General features: G+C 35.7%; 3 protein-coding genes across 8 annotated transcripts in view; 1 reads left to right on the plus strand and 2 right to left on the minus strand.

Moving 5' to 3' along the window:
* Positions 1 to 1,324: 1,324 nt before the first annotated feature.
* Positions 1,325 to 4,404, minus strand: LOC118441907 (CD151 antigen). 2 transcript variants are annotated; one of them, XM_085664711.1, is made up of 6 exons: positions 4,088 to 4,404; positions 3,691 to 3,764; positions 2,582 to 2,764; positions 2,139 to 2,351; positions 1,568 to 1,775; positions 1,325 to 1,463 (listed from the first exon to the last, which is right to left on the minus strand). In XM_085664711.1, the coding sequence occupies exons 1-6, from the start codon at positions 4,110 to 4,112 to the stop codon at positions 1,405 to 1,407; spliced, it is 762 nt and encodes a 253-aa protein (XP_085520837.1). In that variant the 5' UTR covers positions 4,113 to 4,404; the 3' UTR covers positions 1,325 to 1,404. The 2 variants fall into 2 exon arrangements, with proteins under 2 accessions (XP_085520837.1, XP_085520836.1); XM_085664710.1 differs by having other exon boundaries at positions 3,691 to 3,909.
* Positions 4,405 to 5,122: 718 nt separating this feature from the next.
* Elp4 (Elongator complex protein 4) lies at positions 5,123 to 8,329 on the minus strand. Of its 3 annotated transcripts, XM_085665056.1 has the most exons (7): positions 8,251 to 8,308; positions 7,085 to 7,253; positions 6,497 to 6,637; positions 6,401 to 6,436; positions 5,705 to 6,312; positions 5,416 to 5,628; positions 5,123 to 5,336 (listed from the first exon to the last, which is right to left on the minus strand). In XM_085665056.1, the coding sequence occupies exons 1-7, from the start codon at positions 8,284 to 8,286 to the stop codon at positions 5,226 to 5,228; spliced, it is 1,314 nt and encodes a 437-aa protein (XP_085521182.1). In that variant the 5' UTR covers positions 8,287 to 8,308; the 3' UTR covers positions 5,123 to 5,225. The 3 variants fall into 3 exon arrangements, with proteins under 3 accessions (XP_085521182.1, XP_035726495.1, XP_085521183.1); XM_035870602.2 differs by lacking the exon at positions 7,085 to 7,253 and having other exon boundaries at positions 8,251 to 8,329; XM_085665057.1 differs by lacking the exon at positions 6,401 to 6,436 and having other exon boundaries at positions 5,705 to 6,225.
* The window catches only part of mam (neurogenic protein mastermind), a 176,367-nt gene continuing 159,456 nt past the window's right edge, over positions 7,232 to 24,142 (plus strand). For 2 of the 3 annotated variants that reach the window (XM_035870306.2, XM_035870315.2), the window contains exon 1: positions 7,232 to 9,852. In XM_035870306.2, the coding sequence (XP_035726199.1) occupies positions 9,316 to 9,852 (537 nt within the window). In that variant the 5' untranslated portion in view covers positions 7,232 to 9,315. The remainder of the gene's footprint in view (positions 9,853 to 24,142) is intronic. The other variant, XM_035870322.2, reaches the window with a different exon arrangement.

The following is a 24,142-nucleotide window of genomic DNA, read 5'->3' on the forward strand; positions in this document are numbered from 1 at the left end:
TTCATTTCGCGCCAATGGATTTAAGCACAAATTTTTCAAAGCCTGCACAGCTTCCTCACCGTCATCTTTGGCATAAAGAGTTCTTCTTTTCGCATTCCCTTTGAAAACTTTTCTATCCAAAGTATTCGTTAAATATGCTTTTCCAAGTGTATATTTTCCACCTCGAACAGTTCGTTTGAAAGAATTTTTCGAGGATATATTAGGACGATTTACGGTTTTGAAAGATGAGCGATTCCTCTTTCTCCTCGTATTGTTTTCATCATTACCTTTTACTGTCGATCTTTTAGAATCGTTGCGTTTAACGACTCGAGCTAGTGTGTGATTGGATCGAGTTGGATCTGGTGCTCTTCTCTTGGGATGTGTTCTTCTTCGAAGGTTCGAAGATAATCTAGATCCTCCTAAAACAGGAGCCATTGTTCCTAACACCGTGGTACTCGTTCGAAGAGGTTGAAAAATCTCAGCATCGTTCCAAGACGCTATAACGGGTAATCCACAAGCATTATGCATTCCAACCAAAGGTACACCGATAGTACGATGTTTTCTCGATTCGAGAATAGGATCAAAATTTCTTTCGCTACGACGAGCATTCTCCTCGTAAACATATATCTTCTGACCTACGTGACCACGCGTACGAACCAACTCCTTATCATCTTTATTATCTCGTGTTTTGCGACAATTGGAGCTTAACCTTTTTCTATACGATCTGCGAAAGTAATTGGCCGTATCATTGAAATCGCGAACGCTCCCCTTACGAACGCTTTCCATGGACTTTCCATCGTTGACGCTGTCCTCTTTCCTCGTCAGCGTATCGAGGGATTTTGAAATTTCGTGGCAAGTATTATTCGATTTTTCAGACTCTAATGGAAACATTGAACATTGCTGAATATTCGAGGTATCATTATTAATAATGGATATTCTCTGTTTTGATGGAATCATTGGAATATTTTTTTCAGGTTCGGAAACTAAAGATTCAAATTGCAATTGCGGTGCCATCGATCGTCTTAACGTACCTATGTTCTGAGCTATCGAAGTTTGATAATCTTTTATTGGTATACTTCTGACGGTACCACCACCTTGTGGTCGTTTAATTTTTATAATACTCTCTTTGCTCCCTTCATTCTCTTTCGGAATATCGATTTTTAACAAAGACGATCCTATCTGTTTGTTGAATTCTGAGGAAATATTTTCTATTTGACGATGATTATGTTGATGATTATGATAATCCATAATTACATCGACAGCTCGTTCCTCGTAAAGTTGATCGCTTCTAATAATATTTTCATCATATTTCGGAGAATCCTTCCAATCCTCGATTATACTTCTTCCATTTTGTCTCGTTGGTTTATCGTATTCGTGCTCGATCACTTTTTTTTCATCTAAATTCTCGCTGCCCCCCGACCATCTTCATGATTTCGCTCCGAACGTTGTACCGGACATATGCATTCTATTTTCTATTCCTAATCCTAAAAAAAAAAAAAAGAAAAAAAAAATAAAAGTAAATAATTTATCGTTTAATTTATTTGTGATTAAAAGAAAAAAAAAAAGAGAAGGAAATTTTTTTTCTTACCAAAATCATGATCGTTCTCATTGAAGGGACTCAAAGTTTGCGTAGAAGTAAACGTCGAGGTTTGCGATTTCTTTCTCTTATTATTCTTCAAGCATGCGAAGAAAGTACTTAAGAGGACGCTAACCTCGACGAAGATAATCGACAGACCGATGGCGAGTAAGATTAACGCTTGCTCTTGCGTCCATCTTTCGATCATTTCCAGGCATCCCTGTAAAGTTAACATTGAAATTCTAATTCTTGAAATTTATTGCAAGCTACGAGAAAAACATGAGATTGAAAATGAATTATTATCGAAAGTCTAACCCGTATGACTGGTTCTTTTTTATCACGTTATGACACGTTGATACGGGTTTCGAACGAAAGTACCCGTCAATGTCACTCGATTATTTCAATTCTTATCCAAAGGAAAATAAAACGCGTTATATAGGAGTTCGATGAAAATTGTGTCAAATGTGCATCAAATATTTATCAAACAGATAAACGTTTTTGTCTTATGTTCAATTCAGACAATCATTTTTATTTGTTTTTTTTTTTCGTCCCTATTAATAACTTCCTCATTATGTATACCTACCGTCGTGTGCCGAGCATACTGATGTTCGGCGGGATTTAAAGCTTGACAGAGAGTGAGATTGGCAGGTTCAGGATTAAGGAAGGAGTCCGTCTCATTGGCGTTATTCAGGGTGCAGCAACTGAGAGGTACTACCAATTCTCTTCGACCAACTTCCTGCAGCCTCCACCATGAAGTACCGTAATTGTTGCTTCCGTTTATGCCACAACAGGAAAACTATACGATTCGATGAAATTCATGTTATCAGTAAAATCGTAGAGAACATAGAATCGACATTTATTACTCTTTATAATTTTTTCTTTTTTTCTTTCATGAATAAATGAATGATCATACATACGTTATAACTTTATCTTAATAAATTTCAAATAAAAGATATTATTCTATTACACGAATACATTAAAGTTAAATTATAGAAATTTTTTAATTTATACTATAAGTATATGTACCGTGGTTTGTGCTAAGTCAAGAGCTGCTGTGAATTGTTCTCGTCCTGGAACTGCGTAACTACGTTGTAATGCCCTTATCAATCGGGCCGGTCTAACATCGATTCCCAATAAGTAAGGCCAGAATATAGCGACAATGAATACGGTACATTCGCTAAGTAGTAATAACATAATCGTCACTATATACTGAAAATAAAGGAGTTCATTTATAAAAAACGTTATAGTATTATTCAGATAAAATCAATAAAATCAAATAGGTATATGTTAGAATTTCTGAAGTAATATAATTTGTACTACAGCATAATATTCTTGCAACTGATTCGATTTTGAAAGTAACATAAATTCAGTTAAACTTACGTACTTTCATGCTTCGTTTCTTTGACTGTTATTTTCATTTATATTCTATTTTTCTTTTTTTTTCTTATGATAACTCTCTTTTCTAATATATATATATTTATATATATATATATATATATATATATATATATATATGTATTTATATATATATATATTTATATATATATATATTTATATATATATATTTATATATATATATGTATATATTGTGGATCTCGCGTTAAATGTATTCGGTTAACAAGCTATATCAGAATAATAATAGTTTTTAGGTGGAGAGCTCATACTCGCCCTCCTTTTGTGAGCACGCGTGTCTGGGTACGTGTAGATCCGTTTCCGGGCAACGACGCGTGACCACGGCAGTGCAAAAGCGGGAAATCTGGTTTTAGTTAGGCTCAAGGAACGATTTCAAAGTAAAATCTGCGTAGCCGGCATGTAGATCAAGAAAAGTCAAGATTTCATCGGCTTAATTACGTGGGCATTAGACCGAACGAGTCTTTGTTTTTATAAGTGCATCAGCTCGTAAAGAGGAGCACGTTCTTTGAGATCATTCAATTTAATTTCTTCGATTTCTATTATATTTTTATCTTTGAAATTTATTTATACTAATAGATATTACTTGTTTCCTTTACTTTTCTCTTTCGTTAAACAATAATACATGCTGAATTAAAAAAAAAAAAAAAAAGAAAAAAAAGCTTTCGGAAAATATATTCAATATTCGTTGAGCTAAGTTCTTATTATGAATAAAAAATTCTTACCGATATCGTAATACATTGATTGAAAAGACATGCCGCCCAGCATCCAAAAAGACCAGTTACCGCTATGAAAAATCCTAAAGCAGAGATGGCAAAGGCTAAGTAATAAAATAGTGGTTGATCAGGTAGAACATCACTGAGTCCTAATAAGCGCGATAGTAAAATTCTTTCATTGTCAGCTAATAATAATGCTCCCAATGACATTAGAATAAAACCTGATATCTGAAATCATAGTAAAATAAATATATATATATTTCTTTTTTTTTTTTTTTTTTTTTTTTATAACAATGGATTACAAATATATGGCAAATTTTTTTCACGTCGTTATTGAAATAACCCTTTCAATTTTTTTCTTTATATATATATATATATATATATATATATATATATATAAACTTACCAAAAAAATAATATTCGTGCAGCATACGAAAGCTCGTGACAATACTAGCTTTTTATTTTCCATAATAACAATAAGAATATTAAGCAATGTTATAATGTATTTTAATATAATTTAATTTTATTATTGTTGTTAATATATAATCAACATGTTAAAGTTTCACGTTGTTCACTTGAAAAAAAAAAAAGAAAAAACGAAAATAACAACGAAAGTTATGCCATCGTAAAGGGATGACGCGTTATAATATCTGCTCTTTGGTACGATTCGATTACGAAGTTCACTTACTCGCGCGTGCTCAAATACTGAAACGCTCGCACGAGCTCGATAGATGTACAGTGCCATACAAACTCTGGCATCTGTTAGCATACTCACGTTGCGTGCCCTCATGCGCGACCAGCCGCATGGAACCGGAAGGAAATAGAAAGGTGCGGAAGAGAAAAGAGGGGATGAAAGGCCCCCCATATGCATCGATATCTACATTTATCCACGAGTTTTGCGTTCGTTCATTCAGGTGCGGCTTTCATCGATGAAAATAGAAATGAGAATTATTCTAAGAATCGAGTAACTGTTTCTATATAACATTTGAAAAAAAAAAAAATAAAAAAAATCATCATTACCATATATAATTTTCACGAGAAAATAATTAATAATTATTATAATTAATTAATAACAATATTCTTAATTTTACAAATTGTTATTTATATATAAATAATATTATTGTATTGAAAAAAATATATTATCAAAGAAATATTAAAGGCAATAAACGTTTATTATTATCAGTAATTTAATTATCTTCAATATGCTTTCAAATTTAATTATTTGAATATGTATCGTTTTTTTATACTTTGCGTTGCGTATTACAGAACGCGAACCTTTTAAGCGCATTATTGTAAGTGTGCATGAAGCTTATCTCCTCCAGTCTGCATTAATTCAACTACTACGCCATACCTTTCCCGTTAAATAAATCCTATATAATGTTATAGTATACAAACGTATATAAATAGTAATATGTAAATAGGGTAAATTAAAGAGAAGATATATTTGTGTGAATTCGATTATAATCTTTTGAATATAGTTCATACTTTTACCGAATCGTTATAAACATAAAAGATTAAATTTGAAAATGTATAATAAGAAAATATCAAAAATCTAAAAGATTTTTCCTTCCACCGGCTGAGCAAATACCAGTAGCTGATGTTTCGTCTTGTTCACGTTCAATGGTATTATTTGATATAGGTGGTAGATTAAGTTCCTGCAATTACGTATAACATATATATTATTCCATAATACAAAATGATAATATTTAATTACAAATTAATAAGTATATTTACCTCTATTACAAATTTTTTACTTAGCAATTTAAAGCCAAGATCTGTTGTTTTAGGTTCATAAGGGTACAATGTTTTGAAGATCGGCATTTTTTTTATATGTAATAGACCATGATAATCTTTGAAAAGAGGATTAATTTCTTTCGCAGAACCATTAAAAGATTCTAATTTGATAGTAATATCCGATAAGTGCTCAAGTCTTTCCACGAAATTAACCTAACAAATTTTTAGATAAATTATGTACAAACATATGTTTTGGATGTAAGTATAAATGTAATTTAATAAAACTTACACTATTGTCAAAATTCTGAATTGGAATACTTATAATTGCAGTGGCATAAGAACTTTTTAATAGAGCTCTCAAGCAATATAGAAATTTAAATATGTCTGCACGTGTACTCTCTTCGGAATCAGAAAACCACATTCGAGAACCCAAAGAATTAATACAAATCCTCAACATATTGGTTTCAGTTAGCCCATCGGAATGGATATACATTCCATTCTTTAAAGTTTTAGCAATAGTTTCTAATAGATCTTCATAAGCAGGATTTTCAAAAATATAATTTTTTATAATCTTTTCTGTAGGTCCATGCCATTGTGTTATTCTTGCCTTATCAATAATTCGCTTATTCATTGATATTCTAAGATCATACTCATGTCCAAATGTTCCATATAAATCAAATAAAGTTGTTTTCCTATATCTCCATGCAACTTTCAATTTTTCATCCGCCGCTTGTATTTTATAATCATTTGTAGAGTTTGTTGGATTTGGTATTTGCGAAAGCAAAACAGAAGGTTTTGTATCTAGAGAAGCTATTAATAAAGGATTACGGATAACTATTCCTTCAGCTATAAAATACTTTTGTATCATATTAGCATAAGTTCCATAAGTATCTTCCTCTGTAAAGATGATGTAATTATTGTCATCATATGTTACATTAGAAAAGTAATAATATACATTATTATTGCTATACAGTAGTACACATACCAATTAAAAATAATGATCCAACAGGTAGACCCTCACCTAAAACATAACTTGAAATAATTTGAATTCATTCTATAAATTCAATCAAAGTATACTAACCTATTTTGCGATCCAAAAAAGGTATTCCAGTAGATAAAATAAGCTGTCTAGTTGTCCGAGAAAACATCGTACCTACTACTTGAGGGTACCGTTTTCTAGTTTTAGATTTGTCATATGCCATTATTAAAGTCTTTTGATGATCTGATTGATCATATAACAAGTATATCAAGTATTATAGATATTTTTTCACAATTTATTACAAGTTTTCTTACACAGAAATGAAAAGATTGTTTTAAACATTCATCACAGTAATAATCGAATAAATAAACAAACAACAATGTACAAAAACATAACCTTGCGGTAGAACTGTTATAAAAATTTTTCCTTTTTTTTTTTTTTAACGCTAACATAAATCGCTATTATATCTTAGTCCGATATCAAGGCCGGTCTGTCGCTTCTTACGTCGATAAAATCAATAAGAACGAAACTAAATAGAAACGCTCGGTAAAGATACTTCGAAAATTTTAACGCTTTCATAGATGGCGTCAAATCGAAGAAGACTCTCTGTTTCAAGGAGACGCCGCAAGTTGGCACTGTTAACCAGCAAGAAATTATGGTTCGTCGTTTGAACGATATATGCTTCCGTACCCACGCGCAGTTCTGTTAATGGCATCGCGCGCTCACGAGGAGCCGAATCCAAAGTGTCGTTCGGGCTACGTGTCTGTTCGGTCCTTCGAAGGCGTTCGCGTGAAACATCCTCAAACTTTTGACAGGGGAAACGTGCCAGTTTGAGGTTGCCGCCGTCATAGTGTCGTTGCTGCGTGAGTTGACGCGTTAGAGATACTTAAAAGTGAGGTTATGTAATATTGTTTGCTAAAGGATCTTATGCGCGGCGCGTTCGATGCCGACGCTCAATGACACGTGATATTATAAATATCTCGAGGTCAAAAGTTTGAAAAGAAGTTCGACCGTTTGAAAATATAATTGTAAATTAATTGAAAGAATTAAGTGAAATAAATAGATTAATAAATTAACAAATAATTAAATAAATAAATAAATAAATAAGTAAATAAATTAATAAATATATAAACAAATAAATAAATAAATAAATGAATGAATGAATGAATGAATGAACGAATGAATAATAATTATGACGAAAGAGGAAATAGAATATGGAAGGTGAAATATGAAAGAGAGAGAAGGAGAGAGAGAGAGAGAAAGAGGAAGCATAGTCGAAGGATTGACGTTCTCGTCGCGTCGTTGCTAAGATACTCTGGTAGAGAGTGTAGTAAGTTTGAGGAGGAAGATAAATATTAGAAAGAGATGACGCATAAATAGAGGATAGGAGAGAGAGAGAATAAAAAAAAAAAAACAGAAGAAGAGGAAGGGAAGCGCAACGCCGTCGACGTCCGTCGTAGGTCGAAGCTGCTGCAGCTCGGCCGGTTGTGCGAAGGCAAGCGAAACCCCGTTCGTTGGGTCTTTCCCCTTGACAGTCCTCTCCCCACCCCACCCCATCCCTCCCTTCCCTTCCCTCCCTCCATCGGTGGGCTCCATCTCGCGCTCCTGTCATCTGTCGGTGGCACGAGTGGGTAGTAGCGGAGCGGCAGCGGCACGCTCTTTCGACTACCTGTTGTGCCGACGTTCGAAGCGCGCCACAGCCTGTCCTTTCCTCCCGCTCCCAGTCGCTCGTTCGCTCACTCTCTTTCTCTCTCTTTCTCTCTTTCATCCTCCCTTACTCCTTTAACTTCTCCCTCTCTCTCTTTCTGTGTTTCTCTACCGGTCGGTCGGCCGTGCGTGCGTCCGTCCATACGTACCCTCCCCCCTCGTAAGCTCCCCCTCTCTTCTGCCATATCCCTCGTGGCGTCGTCGTACCTCCACCACCACCACCACCACCACCACCACTTTCATCACTACCACCACCGCCACCACCGCCGGCACCACCACCACCACCACCACCACCACCACCACCGTTACCGCCAGCACACAGCCGCTGCCGCTACCGCCGCCGCCGCCGCCGCCGCCGCCGACGACGACAACGACGACGGCGACGACGACGATGAGTGCCGAGCGGTTTTCCGACGGCGGAACGAAGCGCGCGCTCTTCGCCTCCTCGAGACTCTCGCTAAAGCGCGCGCACGCGCGCGTCCATTGACAGACAGAGAGTATTTGTTAGAAAGAGCGAGAGAGGAAGAGGGACCGAGGGTGAGGGTGAGAGAGAAAGAAAGAGGGGGGTAGGGAAGAGAGAGAGAGAGGGGGAGGGAGGGTGGGAGGGAGGGAGAGAGAGAAGCGCGCGAGATACGGATACCGAAGATCGAGAGTGCGCGATCGGTCACGCTCACGTGGAACGTGTCTTCTTTCTTATCTTCCGCTTCTACTGCTATTACTACCTACTACTACCACTAGCACTACTACTACTACTACTATTACTACTACTACTACTACTATTCCACTACTACTGCTACTACCATCACCACTACCATCATCACTACTACTACTATTACTACTACTGCTATTACTACTACTGCTATTACTACTACTACTACTACTACTACTAGTATTATTACTATTCTCCCGTTTATGCGTGAACTCGTCGAGTAAGGATTCGGTGCAACTTGAGGAAGTGGAGGAAGAGAAGGAGGAGGAAGAGGAGGAGGAGGAGGAGGTGAATCGAGCGCGTCAAATGCCGCTCGTTGTCGGCTCGCCTGTCAGCTGCCGATGGAGGATGCTCAAACGGGTAGCATCGAGGGCTACTGACGAGGTCAACGTCGTCGTCGAATCTACCGACAGAGACAAGAACGAAGAGGAGGACTTGTTTGTCTTACGAATTGCAATAGCTTATCACTGAGCTGGCTTACTCTGCGGTGGATCTAGGGGGCTGTATGGAGGCCGGGGGGCTTCTGCCTCGCCAGCCCTCGCAAGGCCCCCCCGGCATTGCCCCTGCCTCCATATCTGTGTGCGTGGGGCAGGGCCCAAACGGTAATAACAATAACAATACCAACAATAATAATAATGGACCGACAAATATTGTTGGAAATCCTGTTATCGGTCAATCCAACTCCGTAGCTACGACCGCCTCTATCCATGATCTGAATGCCGTCGGACAATTGAGCGTGACAAGTCAACAGCAACTACAATTGCAACAACAAATGGGTCAAGCACCCGGCATGGGTGAGGTCCTCACCCCGAAAAGGCAGGCAGTCGTCGATCGTCTTCGGCGTAGGATCGAGAGTTATCGTCGCAGGCAAACCGATTGCGTGCCAAGATTCGACCAGAGCTTCAACGGGCTATGCGAGCAAAACATACAGGACACCCTGGTGTTGAAGCAACGATTTCTCGAGAGCAAGGCCAAGAGGCAGGCGAAGAAGACGGACAAGAAGCAGGCCGAGCAGCCCGTAGGTCTCTCCAGCGTTCACGTGGTAAGCCCTTTTCTAAATTTCCTTTTAATCGTATCGATCTTAATAATCGAGAATTATTAACATAATATAGAGCCAATGAACTATTATAGATTCTGAAATGGGAAAGATCTTTTTAAATGAATCCGATGGCTTGATCTTCATTCGATCTTCTTTCGAAATATTTTCAACGGAATGATTTATCTCATTGGCGTTTGAATTGATAAAATTATCGCCCTCATTAAATATTTAATATCATTCACTTTTTATCATATTACCCTGACTTTCTTTGCTTCTATACTCTTTACTCTTCATTACAACGTTTCTTTTCTTAGAACATACAAAATTTTTTGTCAGTGGTCAGGCATTAACATGATCTCTCTTTAATTAATAGCGATCGATGACCCCACTCCACCCCCCTCCTCACCACTTCCCCCCCCCCTCCACATCCCCTTCGTTATACGTTTCGATTCGAACGATATAAACTTTAATTTATTTTAATTCGAACGAACGTGGATCGTTTTCCATTCAAAGTTTGAAAACGATTTTTTGTTTTTTTGTTTTTTTTGCGCAAACGAGTCGCCAGTCCACTTGTTGCGCCTCTGAGCTCTCGAAAATCACGACGAGTCGATCGCGCTTGGCAACTGCGTGCCATCGAACTCCTTGCTCGAGCGCAGTTTGCCGTAGTAAACTCCTTTTGTTCGGTAACGCGCGCGCTATATATAAATCGGGTGAGACGAACCCACCACGATATGCGTGCCGTTGTTAAATAAAAAAAAAAGATGGAAAGAAAAGAAAAAGAAAACGCGCTTTTTGCCGTTCACATTTCATTTATTATCCCATATCGATACCTACGATCTTTCTAATTCCTTAAAAAACCGAATATATATATATATATATGTATATATATATGTATTTTTATATATGTATTTTTATATATGTATTTTTATCAGGACATCTTCCATTTCAGATCTATATATTAAACGTACTTTGTTATCGGGGTAGATGTAGATTAGATAAATGGAGAAAGTTTTGAAAGCGAATTTCGTTCAACTTTCCACAGTAAGATTCGTTTTTGTCAATCGATATCTAAAAGAAATGACAAATATTGTCATTGTTTTAGAAATTTCTTGCCTCAGAAAATTCATATAAAATCTTCTTATTAATAACTATTATACGTATATATTCATTCAAGTATTATACAAATTTCTATTCATACGATTAAAATATATTTCTATTGATCAATATCGTTCAGAAAAATAATAATATTAAATCGATATCTTATTCATAGATATATTATATATGCCATTTAAATTCGTATATATTTTTTATTATTATTATTATTATTATTATTATTGTCTTTATATTATAGGAGAGATTTTATTGTTTGGAATAAAATTTAAAAAGCTTTAATAAATTACTTAATAAATCATTATCGTTTATCGATTTGTCGGTAAGATGTCATAGCAAGATGATTAACGTGTCAGAATCACGACATTACGCGGTTTGCTTGGCCGATGATATTTAGAGGTTGACCGAACAGGTGGATGGGCAGTGATGTAGCATGGACGTCATCGCTTTTGTAGATCGCTTGGTACTAGCATAAGTCTACATACGTAGGTTAACGCGTAGGCGTCGTTCTCGGGATGTCTCCGTATTAACCTTGTATTTACGTCAATGCAGGGACGCTTTTACTTACCCTACCTGTGACGTTTTCTCGATCGCCCTATACGATATCCTTTAATCCGTTATTACTTTAACATTTATTCAAGTTCCGACGGGATAAAGTAATTCTATACTTTACGTTTTTGTTAAATTTCATGATAATAAAAGCTTGATAAAAGGTCGATAAAGAAAGAGAAGAAAAGAAAAGAAAAGAAAAAAAAAAAGAAAAAAAAGAAAAGAAAAAGAGATAAATGACAAAGTAGCTTTTACGATATAAAAGTAGAGATAAATAAAAGAATATTTTTAGTCCACGTTGGTTGAATGTCAGTAAATTTGAAATTGTCTCTAGGGAATAAAAAGACGTCGCTTTGTTTTTTAATATTTTTCTTATTACCATACGCGCGCACACACTCGGGAATAATAATTAATATGTAAATGATTATATTAAAGACTAAAATTACATATGTTGATGAGATTGTAAATTAGATTGGGTACGAGTTTTTCAATGTCACGATATTAACGTAGGAATAAGATCGTAAGTAAGTTCCGTTTCGTTGTGCAAACTTGTGTACTACGATACGTAAGTCGATATTGTTAGTAAATGTCGGGGACAGTATATAACGCGGTTAATGATTCTTGGCATAAATATTGTACTATTATTTTATATATATATATATATATATATATATATATATATATATATATATACATACATACAAAGCTTCGCAGATACGTGTTGAGCGTATCACGTGACGATCGAATGTTTATTAATAAATTGTAAGTAGGAAGGAAGTCTCTTGTCGCGCAAAATGTTTTTTCGATCGATCACATGAACTATTAGCAGGATGTGTATTGTTTAAAATAGAATTTAATTTGCAATAAATCATCGATACGTTGATATAAATTTTCACAATATATTTTTTAATAATATTGTAATATACATGTATGTACTTTACATCTGTATTGTTTAAAATAGAATTTAATTTGCAATAAATCATCGGTACGTCGATATAAATTTTCATAATATATTTTTTAATAATATTGTAATATACATGTAACATACGTACATATATATATATATATATATATATATATATATATATACACTACATGCATTATGTACGTAATATTATGCCTAAAAGCCCGTTACATCTCTATCTATATATTCCTGGCGTTCATTCAATTGAAGTAGCATAATCCTGACGCGATGTTACGGTTCTCTCGTTGGAGAACGAAAAGTGCGAACGGGCACGAGTCTAGAAGCGGGGAAAGCTGTGGGAACCGTGATTTCCGTCGAGAACTCGATTGCGATGTACCAGATTCTTTCGTACGACGGATTCTTCAGAGTTTTTCTTTTATCTCGCATTTCCTCTTTATATTGTATATTTATCGACGGAACGTGCAAAGTTCCTTTTTAAATTCATTGAAAATATTTTATTTGAGATAAAAATTATGGGAACGGTTTGTTGTATTTCTATATAGAAATCATTTCAGTTGTATTACGGGCAAACTCGAAAATAAATCTCTTTTTTCTTTTATTTTTTTTTTTTTTCTTTTCTTCTTTTCTTTTTCTTCATTTTTGTTTGGAAAGATTTAATATTTACACGCACGTTTATGCTTCCGGCGTTTGCGTTGACATCGTCTCGAACTCTCTCTCTACAATCGTGAAATCACTCTCTCGTTACTCGTCCACGTTCATTCTTATTCAAAGCTGTCTGGTGTCGCGGATAACACGTGTCAGAGCTGCAACATCTCGCGAAGCGAAGAATAGGATTGGCTGGATTGCCGACAGTGATTCTCAATCGACTTGAGAATTTGCTTCTCTCTCTCCTCTCTCTCCTCTTTCTCTCTCTTTCTCTTTCTCTTTCTCTTTCTGTCAGTCATCCACCGAACGTGCCCACGATGAGACGGACACAAGGTTATTTGTTCTCGTTCATTCTTATTCGACTCTACTTCGAGAAAGAGAGAGAGAGAGAGAGAGATAGATAAAGAGAGAGGGGGGGGAGAGAGAGAGGAGGAGAGAGAGAGGAGAGAGAGAGAGAGAGAGAGAGTGACTCACTTGCTGAACGTTGCACGAGAGCGAGTTCGTGAAAGCAGTGCTTCTCAATCGATACCACGCCTCTAAACACCTTTTTATCATGCAATCTTCTTGGAATCGTTGTTTCCCGTTGAGAAATCAAAACGATAGGGATCGAAATTGTTATCTTCGATAAAAAGTATGCTTCGTCTTCGTATTGAAATGCGTTTTCGTCGAAGCGAATTCATTCCTCGTCTCAATTTATAAACAATCTCTTTTTCTTTTTTCGTTTCTTCTTTTTTTTTGTTTTTTTTTTTTTTTATTTTTTTTTATTCTTTTTTTTTTTTTAAACAGCGTTTTAAGACAATATAGACGATTAAATAGATAGCTGTTGGAAAATGGCGAGGTTGTGTTGAAAAGAAAGGAAGAAAGAAAAAAGTAAAAATAGAAAGGAAAAAAAAAAAAAAAGAAGAAGAAGAAGAAGAAGAAAAAGAAAAAATTTCTTAAATATACAAAACTTTCTCGTCATTTCGAGGAGAGGATTAATATGAGAAATCCATAGAAATGTTATTGAACGCAATACCTAACCAGTGTTTGCCACCCACGCATTCGTCGTCTCTACGCTTTTAATATGTATACGTCGACTTATTAGGCGTTTGAAAGTGGCAAGAAATTAACGTGACAGTATCGATCTTTCGTTTTTCCATACGACCGAGTAGACTGTTTGCCAATGAGGGGAAGATCGACTTCGACTCTCTGTCGTCTGATTTTTTTCGTATCGTACCGGCGACGCGCAAGGAAAACGGAATGGAGAGACGAACGAGAGAAGGGAAAGAAAGAAAGGTGAGAAGAAGGAAAGAAAGAGGCCGGTTCGTTCCACCTACTCGTAACGTGCATAAGAAAGAGAGACAGAGAGACAGAGAGAGATAGAGAGAGAGACAGAGAGAGAGAGAGAGAGAGAGAGAGAGAGAGAGAGAGAGAGAGAGAGAGGGACTGCGAGAAGTGCCTTCGCCAAATAGGTCTGCTCACCTTGGACGACAAGTTGGCAGGACATCCAGAGAAAAGGTTGAAAGATGCTGCCCATGTATATGCTCGAATACGTTCGTACCTATACTATGTGTGCAAAAGAAAGATAGATAGATAGATAGATAGATAGATAGATAAAGAGAGAAGAGATAGATTTAAGATTTGCATCACAGGCCGTGCTAAAAAATCGAACGATCAAACTTAAAAGATCAAGAAAGACCGGGGTTCTCACGTAAAACAGATGATCGGACATAGCCGATAACGTTGCAATTAATTAATACAACTTCGATGCAGATTAATGCAGATCGAATGCAATCGACGATAGAGAAACGTAGTACGAATTAGTATCTACTTCTTTAACTTAATCGATCGATCTTAAGAGATGTTACTTATTTTGCATTTATTTTTCATTCGTTCGCATATAGATAATTCATATATGCATGTATATGCGTTGAGAAACGATTATGCAAAGTGTGGGGGCGGGTTCTCTTCGTCGTTCGTGTCAAACAAATTCGATCGGTCCGTTTTGATAATCTGACATGACGAGAATATACTCGTCAAGTAAGTTGTATAACCTTTAATATTTATCGAAAAGGAAACGAAAGAACAGCTCTATTTTGACGAATATTTTTCATATAATTTGTTTTCTCCTTTTCTCTCTTTTCTTTTCTTTTCTTTTCTTTTCTTCAGATATTCTGATAATTGCTAATACGAATTGTACTTTTCTTTTTATTTTCTCCTTGTTTTCATTTCTTTTTCCTTTTTTTCCGATAAAATTCTTTTCAGTGACGATCGGAGTCGAGGTTATTCCCGAATCGAGATCAATGTTTGAAATATTCTTTTTTTTCTTTTTTTTTTTTTTTGTATAAATTCCTTCGGAGGATTGGGTGCGTGTCGTAAGGTCGGATTTCTTGTCTCGAAGGTTGTTCCTTCGAGTCCGTCGTGCTCGTTCTAACCTTGACACTTAGAGGAAGAATCGATCGGCGTAAGTCGACTTCGTGTTTCGTTTCGATTCCTGCCTCTCACCTTTTACCTTTCTCTTGAAATTCTGCGTCACGTACGTAGCGACTCGAATTCTATGAGAAAAACTCTTGTTAAACTCGACACCTTCCTAAGAGAACAACTTCCTTGCTAAAAGACGGACTTATCTGCGTGAAATGCAGATTGCCTTGTATTCGATTTGCAGGATCTTTTCTCTTTCTTTCTTTCTCCATCTTGCTTTTTCTTTCTCACTCAAGGCTATGATCGAAGCAATGACAAAGTGTCTCTCTGTCCTCGAATCTGCGCCATGACTACTCCCACGAGTAGTTCCAATTCAGTGTTCATCGATATCCTTCGATATCGTTCGATTGAAGAAATTACCAAAAAAAGAAGGAAAAAAAAAAAAAGAAAAAACAAAAAAGAAATATATATTAGAATAAGAGAAAATTTTCACTGATAAGAGATTTGTGAAAGTGTTATCGGGATTCTTTCGAGATATCATTTTTTTTATCAAATTGAAGCGATTATTCGTAAGAAGAAAGAATTTTTAAACTTGTTTATAACGTGTTCATTCTTGAAATTCCAAAAGCTTGGAAATTGTTACCTCCTTGACCACCCAAGATGGTGTATCACAAACGTTAATCAGACTTTTATATTTTATTTTTCTCTTTCAGAGAGAGAGAGAGTTGCGTCTTTAATTCGTCTGTCTACCTTAGGTCGCTCGATCAAGAGAAGACTGTCTGTAATTACCTGCTTTGAAGAAATACGTAGTTGTTGGTTGGTAAAAGATTTCTGAATCAAGGACAATCTCAACAGGCGAGACGAGACTGCAAGATAGATAAAGAGAGACAGAGAGAGAGAAAAAGAGAAAGAGAGAAAGAGAGAGAGAGAGAGAGAGACCAAGTGCGGTTTGTTAAACGGAAGTGAGATAAATTGAGTGAGCTTCCGTTTATCTCCGTTAAATTTTATCAACGATATGATCCTTCGCCATTATTTCGACTCGTATTTGTAATGAAACTATTGGAAGAAAAAAAAAACAGAAAAAAAATCTATTTGATCTTTAAAAATATTTATTCGTTAATAAAAAACTTACGTATTTTTTTTTTCTTTTATATATATATATATATCTTGTTTACTTGTACGCTCGACAAAACGGAACAAAATGAAAGCAAAAGAATAATAAATCCTAACAAAATATTTTTTTCCTTCAAGAGTTTAAAACCGATCCTTCTCGAAGCGTGCCATGAGTATACTGGCGAAAGGCAATATTTTTTATGACGTCCAGTCGGTTTTATGACTGTTTCGCGTTTAATAGTTTTAAACACAGCCGCGCTAGTGCGTAAATTCGCATTCAAAGGGAATAAAATTGTTTTCTGCTTTCATAGAAAGAGTAGAAGAGAATCGTTTAGAAATTGAAATAGCTCGATGGTGGGAGATAAAGAAAAGTTTTGTTAAAAGTTGCTCTTTTTTTTTTTCCATAACCAGGCCCACCTATTCCTCCCTTTTGTTTTTCTTTCGGTTTTGTTATCTTTTAACGGATGCTATTAAACCGATCGAATTAAAAATAAATTATTCACGTATACGGGTAATTAAATTCGCGAGGAATCGTTTTCAATAAAAGGCAAGATTATCTTACGAGTGTTATCCTTTTTTTTTTTTTTTTTTTTTTCTTTTTTTTTTTTTTTTTTTGAAAAGTATAGAGTCAAATGATATCTCTTTTCTTCTATTTCATTCTATCTACAATTTCTCTCTCTCTCTCTCTCTCTCTCTTTCTATTTCTTTTTCTTCCACATTTTATATCCTTTGTGTCGAGCATCTCTAATACTACTAATTCTCATTTCCTTTATCTCCTATAAATGTCGTTCTTTATACCGACTTTGGCGTTACAATTCCACGAGGGCAAAAGCGTTTCGGATTAGCTAAAGAAGCGCGACTACCCTTTGAACTCGAGTCGATGTCCCTTGAGGATGGCTACGACGCGCGTGATCCTCGAAAAGCAACCGACAGGACTCTCTCTCACTCTCTCACTCTCTTTCTTTCTCTCTCTTTTTTCTCTTTTTCTCTTTCTCTTCTTGGTCTCGCTGCTCCATTCGCTCGAAAGCATGGTAACAAAAGACTCGAAATGTAGGCATCGTTCCAGGAATCGTTCGAGGAATCCTTCGTTTCTCCCTTGCTCCTAAGGTACCTTGGCAAAAGCACGCGTACGAGTTCTCGCGAAATCGCATTTAGTTCTTTGGGTGGGCTCGACATATATGTGTAATAGAAATATTAATGTTAATCAAATAATGATAATTTAATTGAAAAATTTTTCAAAATTTCAATAATATCCATCGACGTATAAAATCCAACATTCGTCACAGCCGTTGTTTTTTTTTTTTTATATCAAAATATCTACAAGACAGAGATCTATTTGATTATGAAACGAACAAACAAACAAAAAAAAAAAAGAAAGAAAAGAAAAGAAAAGAAAAAGAAAAGATTAAAATTGTTTTGAATAAACTTACAATGGAAATATTTCTTTTATTTATAAAGAGACAAAAACAATTTCTCGTGTGTGTGCGCATTCAATACTTATCGATTAATCTTATCGAATGGTATTTGTCTCATTTTCTTACCTTTTCCTTATTTATTTTTAATTCTTATCTCGGTTTACGTCATCAACGACCTTTTCTCTTTGACCGCTCAAGTAGACCCCAACAACAATGGTCGGAGCGAAAAGAATTCTTGATTTAGTTGGAGCCACTTTCTCTAGCTTTTCGTGAGTATCTCAAAGCATTAATGATTTATTTTATGATTATCTTAGTTTAACCACTTTTTACATAGTCGTCCTTTGTTATTCCGAGAAAAATCTGTTAAAGATCTTGCATCTTTAAGACAAAAGAGGGATGCGATAATGAAAGTATTTTCGTAAAAAAAGAAAAAAAAAAAAATATTACAAAAGTAAATCCTGCAAAATATTTTCTTACGAGTATATAAACTAGGAAAATAATGAAAACGGCAAGATCGTGTAATCGGACGTTTTTTCTTTTTTTTTCATTAAAAAAAAAAAAAAAAAAAAAAAGGGGGAAAAAATGAAAGAGAAAGAAAAGAAAAAAAAGAGAAAGAAAGAAATATATTAAGGAAAGAGAATAGTAATGAAGAAATATTTTGAAATAATTTTTATAAGAATTTTATTGAAACGTAGCGAAAAACAATTTACATCATAGGGTACGTTTACATTTCGACAGAAGGCAGCAGGGTGTTACATTCCGAGAGAATGACGCATGCCGTTTGAACGCCCTAAGCGATCCCCTTATGCTCATACCAGGTTCCTTCATTTTTCTCTTTTCTTCTCATTATTATTATCTTCGTACTTTCGTCGACGTACAACGGTAAATTGATTTTTCTTTCTTTTTTTTTTTTTTTTTTTTTTTTTAATTGTATTATTTAATATCGAATTAAAGAAAAGATTAGCTTTGATTTAAATTGAAGTCTCGATCATTTTATTATTCCTAGCTAGCTTGGAATCTTCCTTACTCGTTGGCATTGTACGTGCTCGTACTATATATTGAAACATGTTATAATTAGCGAAGATCACGGTTGGAAACTCGAGTGGATCATAAACGAATGGAGAAAACCGTTTTATCATGAAACTTGGAATTTTCTTAGTTGGATTATCGAATGATACGTAATCTTAATAAATTTCTTTTGAATTTTTCCATAAATGACGTAAAGATTGATATATTTGATATGATAATGTTATCAATAAAGGATTTAATTCAATTTTTAAAGGAACTTATTCATCTTTCGTCTTTTTCAAGTCAAATCCAATGGGATAGATAGATCCCATTTTGTTTGTGCACCACACATGAACACGTGTGACTCGATTCTGGACTCGCACGTAATGAGCGACACTTAAGTTACTGGTCACGTTCCAGTTAGATGGGCCGTACGCCAGCGAATACAGTATCTCCGGAAAAGTTCCTTTTCTCTCTTTCTACCTCCCCCTTTCTCGTCTTCCTTTTCCTCTATCTCTTCGTTCTCTAGAATATACGAACTCGTTCCGTTAGACTTTACCGGTCTCTATGATATTTGTCAGCACCAGGTGTCGTAAGAAATACACTTGAAATTTTTGATTCTGCTTTCTCTTTATATATATATATATATATATATATATATATATATATATATATATCGTTTTCTCTTTCTCTTTTTATGCAACCCTTTTATCGAAGAATTATCAGAAATAAAGATATCCATAATAAACAAATATTTCAACGAATCGATGAGGGATGAATCTATTTTGCTTTTCTCTTTCCTCGTTAAATTTTAATATCTTTTCGATGTCATTCATTGTGATCTTTAGAGGATTCATCGTTAGTATTATTTTATTTCTTTGTCCTTTTTTCTCTTGAAAAACTACACGAGATGATAAGCATAGTATCAAGAGTAAAATATTCAGACATTCATTACAATAATTAATTATCGAATCGAACTAGTAGGATAATATCAATGAATGATCATAGAATGGTACAGTAAAAGGGTAATCGCACGAACCAATTTTCATTCTTCGCAGGAGAACCAAAGTAACTTTTCGAATTCGCACCGTCCAGCATGAGTTCTTTGTCATGCTTGACAATGTTAAACCGGTAACAGAGAATCTAAGAAAGGAAGGAAGAGTATCGTCGGAATAATAATGCAATTGTCGTCGTCCCGAATGCCGAATACGTTTCTCATTGGTTTCACATTAGTTACACATATAGTCTCACATACCTTATAAAACTTGTTATAATTAATGAGACATAGATCGATGATAATATTTACGGTATTTGTAATCTGTTTTAATATTTTTAACGATTAAGTTTATATTTTTTTTTTTTTTTTTATTTTATTTTAAAGTTGACAGTAATAGTCGAATAATAAATTGTCGAATGTCTCGAACGGCAACGGTCATTCTTAATTTGCTATCAAATCGAGCGAGAACTGTTATTCGAAATGACTTCGATATTACCGATATTACCCGTCTAACAGTATCTATATGTAAAATAATTATATTACAAGCGAAATAGGAGAAGTATCCTTCTTTTACAACGACAATAGAGAAACGACTATCGCCTTTCTTTTTCGGGATTAGTAACATTAACGAAGGTTGCACAACGTATGGTCCGCATCGGTGAACGAGCTCTTTAAATGTATATGTATATATATATATAAATATCTATATATATATATATATATATATATATATATATATATATATAAATATATACATGTATCCACATGTACATACATAATACGTACGCTACGTTCTTCTTTGCTTCTTATTGCGACTGCCACTTCGAGTGACTTTCTCCGTTCGACACAATAACCTATGGATTGTACGATGAACGTACGCGAAATTGGGTACGTAAAAGACTTGATTACGTATCTTCCTTTTTTTCTTTCTTTATTTATTGTTTTTTCTTCTTTTCTTCTTTTTTTTCTTTTTCTTTTTTTTTTTCTTCTTCTTTTTCTTTTTCCTTCGGTAATAAAACGACTTTCACGTTCCATCGAATTCATATATTTCCTTTATCCAATAAAGTTTAAGGAGTTCGAGAGAAATATCTTCAAGTACAAATCATTTAAAACAATGAAACGGCAATTAATCGAAAAATCTCTGCATGATCGATGCATTCTTATATCAAGTGTAAACTCGATTGCTCGATCATCCGGTTGGTCAAGCGTTTGCTCTGTTAACCGCTTTAGCAAAGATTTCTACGGGATGAATCGACATCCGCTCTTTATCTATTTCACCATCGACCTAATATGTAATACATTATAGCTCATAAGTATTCTAATTCGCTTCTGGACATATATATATATATATATATATATACATATACATACATATACATACATACATACATATACATACATACATACATACATACATATATATACACGCGCGCATAGTTAAAGTGGAATCAAAAGTTAGGAAGTAAATTTAGATTCTAAAGTGTATCGAGAGAAAAACATTATTGGGATAAAATTCAGATACATTCTCGGAGTAGGTCTAGAATAAGGTGGTCCCGAGAAAGAGAGAGAGAGATAGAGAGCGAGAGAGAGAGAGCGAGGGAGATAGGGAGGGAGGGAGGATGGGAGGGAGGGAGATAGTTCGTTCAGCCGGCGCCGAGATTCTTCGTGACTCGATGCTGTCCCAGTGCACAAAAGCCATTCGATCGCTTGAGCCAGATGCCAGACTCGTAGGTGTCGTCGTCGTCGTCGTCGTCGACGACAACGACGACGATGGGATGGCTTACCAATTGGTACAGACTCGCTATGTGTGCGTGGAGATGCCTGCCGGAGAAGTCGGAAGTGGAGGAGGAGGGAAACGTGTGCGTGTACGCGGTGCATTTCACGCGATGCACACTTGCATTCGACTTTGGTACACGCACTCTCTATCTCTATCTCTCTCTCTCTCTCTCTCTCTCTCCTTCTCTTTTACTCACTCTTGTGCGCACGAGCGCACTCTGCGCGAACTTTCCCCACTCTTTTGCCACCCCCTCCTTATTCCCTTTCATCTCTCTCTCTCTCTCTCTCTCTCTTTCTCTCTCTCTCTCTCTGTCTGTCTGTCTGTCTGTCTATCTCTGTCTGTCTGTCTCTCTCTCTCTCTGCACTCTGCGCTCGCGCGTTCACTTTTGTGCGTGTACGTTGGAAGCAATGCCACCCGTCCGTCGAGCGCCGCGCTGTTGCCACCTCTTCGTCCCTCTTCTCCTCCTCTTATATACCTCCTCGCGCATTAGAGCTCCAGCTGAGTATTCCTCCAGGGGTTCTCAATAACATCCTCTTACCTCTCCTCTGTCTATATTACATCTCGACTCGAATCAGGAGGGACTGACTCTCTTCTATATTACACTTTTAAAAGGTTTTGCACGTTCAACGGAAGGTGCCGAGCGTTGAAGCGACACTGTCTTTCGAGGCCGATCACCGGGAGCTTTTACTAAAGCGTTACGCTCGAACTCGTCGTAGGGTATCGGCGGGACATTCGTAAAAACGTAAGGATACGATGGATACGAGGATCGTGTCGGTTTTTTTTTTATCTATTTCCTCCCCCCCCCCCCGCCCCTAATTTCTTGATCTTTTTTTTTCTCCTTTTTTTGTCTTCCTTTTGTTTTGTTTTGTTTCTTTTTTTATTTTGTTTTTTTGTTTTTTTGTTTTTTTTTTTTTTTTTTTTTTTTTTTTTTACAATACTTACCAACAAGTATAGTTTGATTATCCTTTTATTTCTAATCGTTTCTTGGTCAAAGACAGAGAAAAAGAGAGAGAGAGAGAGAGAGAAGCAAGAAATTGTTTCAACATGTAGGGTTTGTCTTCACGTTTTCTTATCTTTGACCCTTAGGTCGTATCGACCAAGATCCAATCGATCCGACGTATGTATACCGTGGCAATGAGTTTCGGTGGTATTTCTCTCCACCAAGAAACTTGTATAATACTCGTTCGAATTGGAAACGATAACTCTACATGTTCGTTCTATTACTATCGATAGCTCTACGTTATGTATCTTCATGGTCGTACGTATGACGACGTTCCGAAAGCCATTCTTTAAGATAGTTTCAAATTCTCTAACTTCGGTATGACTTATCGAATTATTAGATTTATTCTTTTCTTCCCTCTCTCTCTCTCTCTCTCTCTCTCTCTCTCTCTCTCTTTTTTTTTTTACTTTTTATCTCCTTTTTTTTTCTTCCTTTTCACCCATTCTTTTTTCTTTTCTTCTTCCTTCGTCGTTTATATTATTAAATTTCGTTGTAAGTCTAGTAGAAAGGAAATATCAACGTCGTTTAAGAATTTTTTAAATTCTTCGAGTTTCGAAGATTTCCTTTTCATTATTTCGAAATACGCGTGAAAAACAAAAGAAGACAGGTGAAGATAAGATTTGCAATTTGAAGTACTTCGATTGTATTATATATATATACTTCTTTTTTTTTTTCTTTTTTTCTTTTTTTTATTTTTTTCTTTTTTACTCGAAGTACTTAGTGTCCACGATAGGAAATTATGCTTAAATATTGTTGCAGAAAGGTTAGTTTACAACCATATGGCGGTTGTAGCAATGTTTCATGCTCAGGTAAAGTTTGGCCTGTTATGTATATGATTCACATGGTAGAAAGCACCGACTCGACCCCATAGAACGTTCCGTTCATCGGTAAGGTAGTAAACGAGAAGGGTGGTCGAAGAGAGTGTTGTAGAATCGAGGCGTTTAGCACACGAGGGCTGCCAACAGTGACGCTCAAGCCAGAAAATTGATTCTCTTTGAAGAATATTATAATTTCATGGGATATATTTTCTTCTTTAACACCCCCCCCTCCCCTCTTTCAAAATATATTTAAAATTTCATTTATATATAACTTGTCTTGTTTATAGAAATATATATTCGAAATAGACGTCTCGTTTGTAAATTCAAGGATTAATTTGATGAATTTGTTTAATCCAAACAAGTCTCCTTTTGGCAAATGGTCTTGATATGATCAGGTGTATTTATTGATTCAATGGTAACGGCAGAATTATCTATAGCTAGATAGTATGATGTAATCGTGGAGAACGGAGTAACGGGTCAAATCTACCGATGGATTTATTGTACTTGGATATTAGGACGTTACTCTGCTAGTTTGG

Source organism: Vespa mandarinia, chromosome 2 (assembly GCF_050613455.1).
Source record: "Vespa mandarinia isolate Hongniang chromosome 2, ASM5061345v1, whole genome shotgun sequence".
In the NCBI taxonomy this organism is placed as follows: Eukaryota; Metazoa; Arthropoda; class Insecta; order Hymenoptera; family Vespidae; genus Vespa; species Vespa mandarinia.

Coding starts and splice junctions, on each gene's coding strand:
- LOC118441907 (XM_085664710.1), bottom strand. CDS start 4,150: ATGGAAAATAAAAAGCTAGTATTGTCACGAGCTTTCGTATGCTGCACG. Junction 2,765..3,690: donor ATCAATGTATTACGATATCG/GTAAGAATTTTT, acceptor CTTTATTTTCAG/TATATAGTGACGATTATGTT. Junction 1,776..2,138: donor AGTATGCTCGGCACACGACG/GTAGGTATACAT, acceptor TTAACTTTACAG/GGATGCCTGGAAATGATCGA.
- Elp4 (XM_085665056.1), bottom strand. CDS start 8,286: ATGGCAGAAGAGAGGGGGAGCTTACGAGGGGGGAGG. Junction 6,638..7,084: donor ATTAACAGAACTGCGCGTGG/GTACGGAAGCAT, acceptor ATGATCAATCAG/ATCATCAAAAGACTTTAATA. Junction 5,337..5,415: donor GTAAAAAATTTGTAATAGAG/GTAAATATACTT, acceptor ACGTAATTGCAG/GAACTTAATCTACCACCTAT.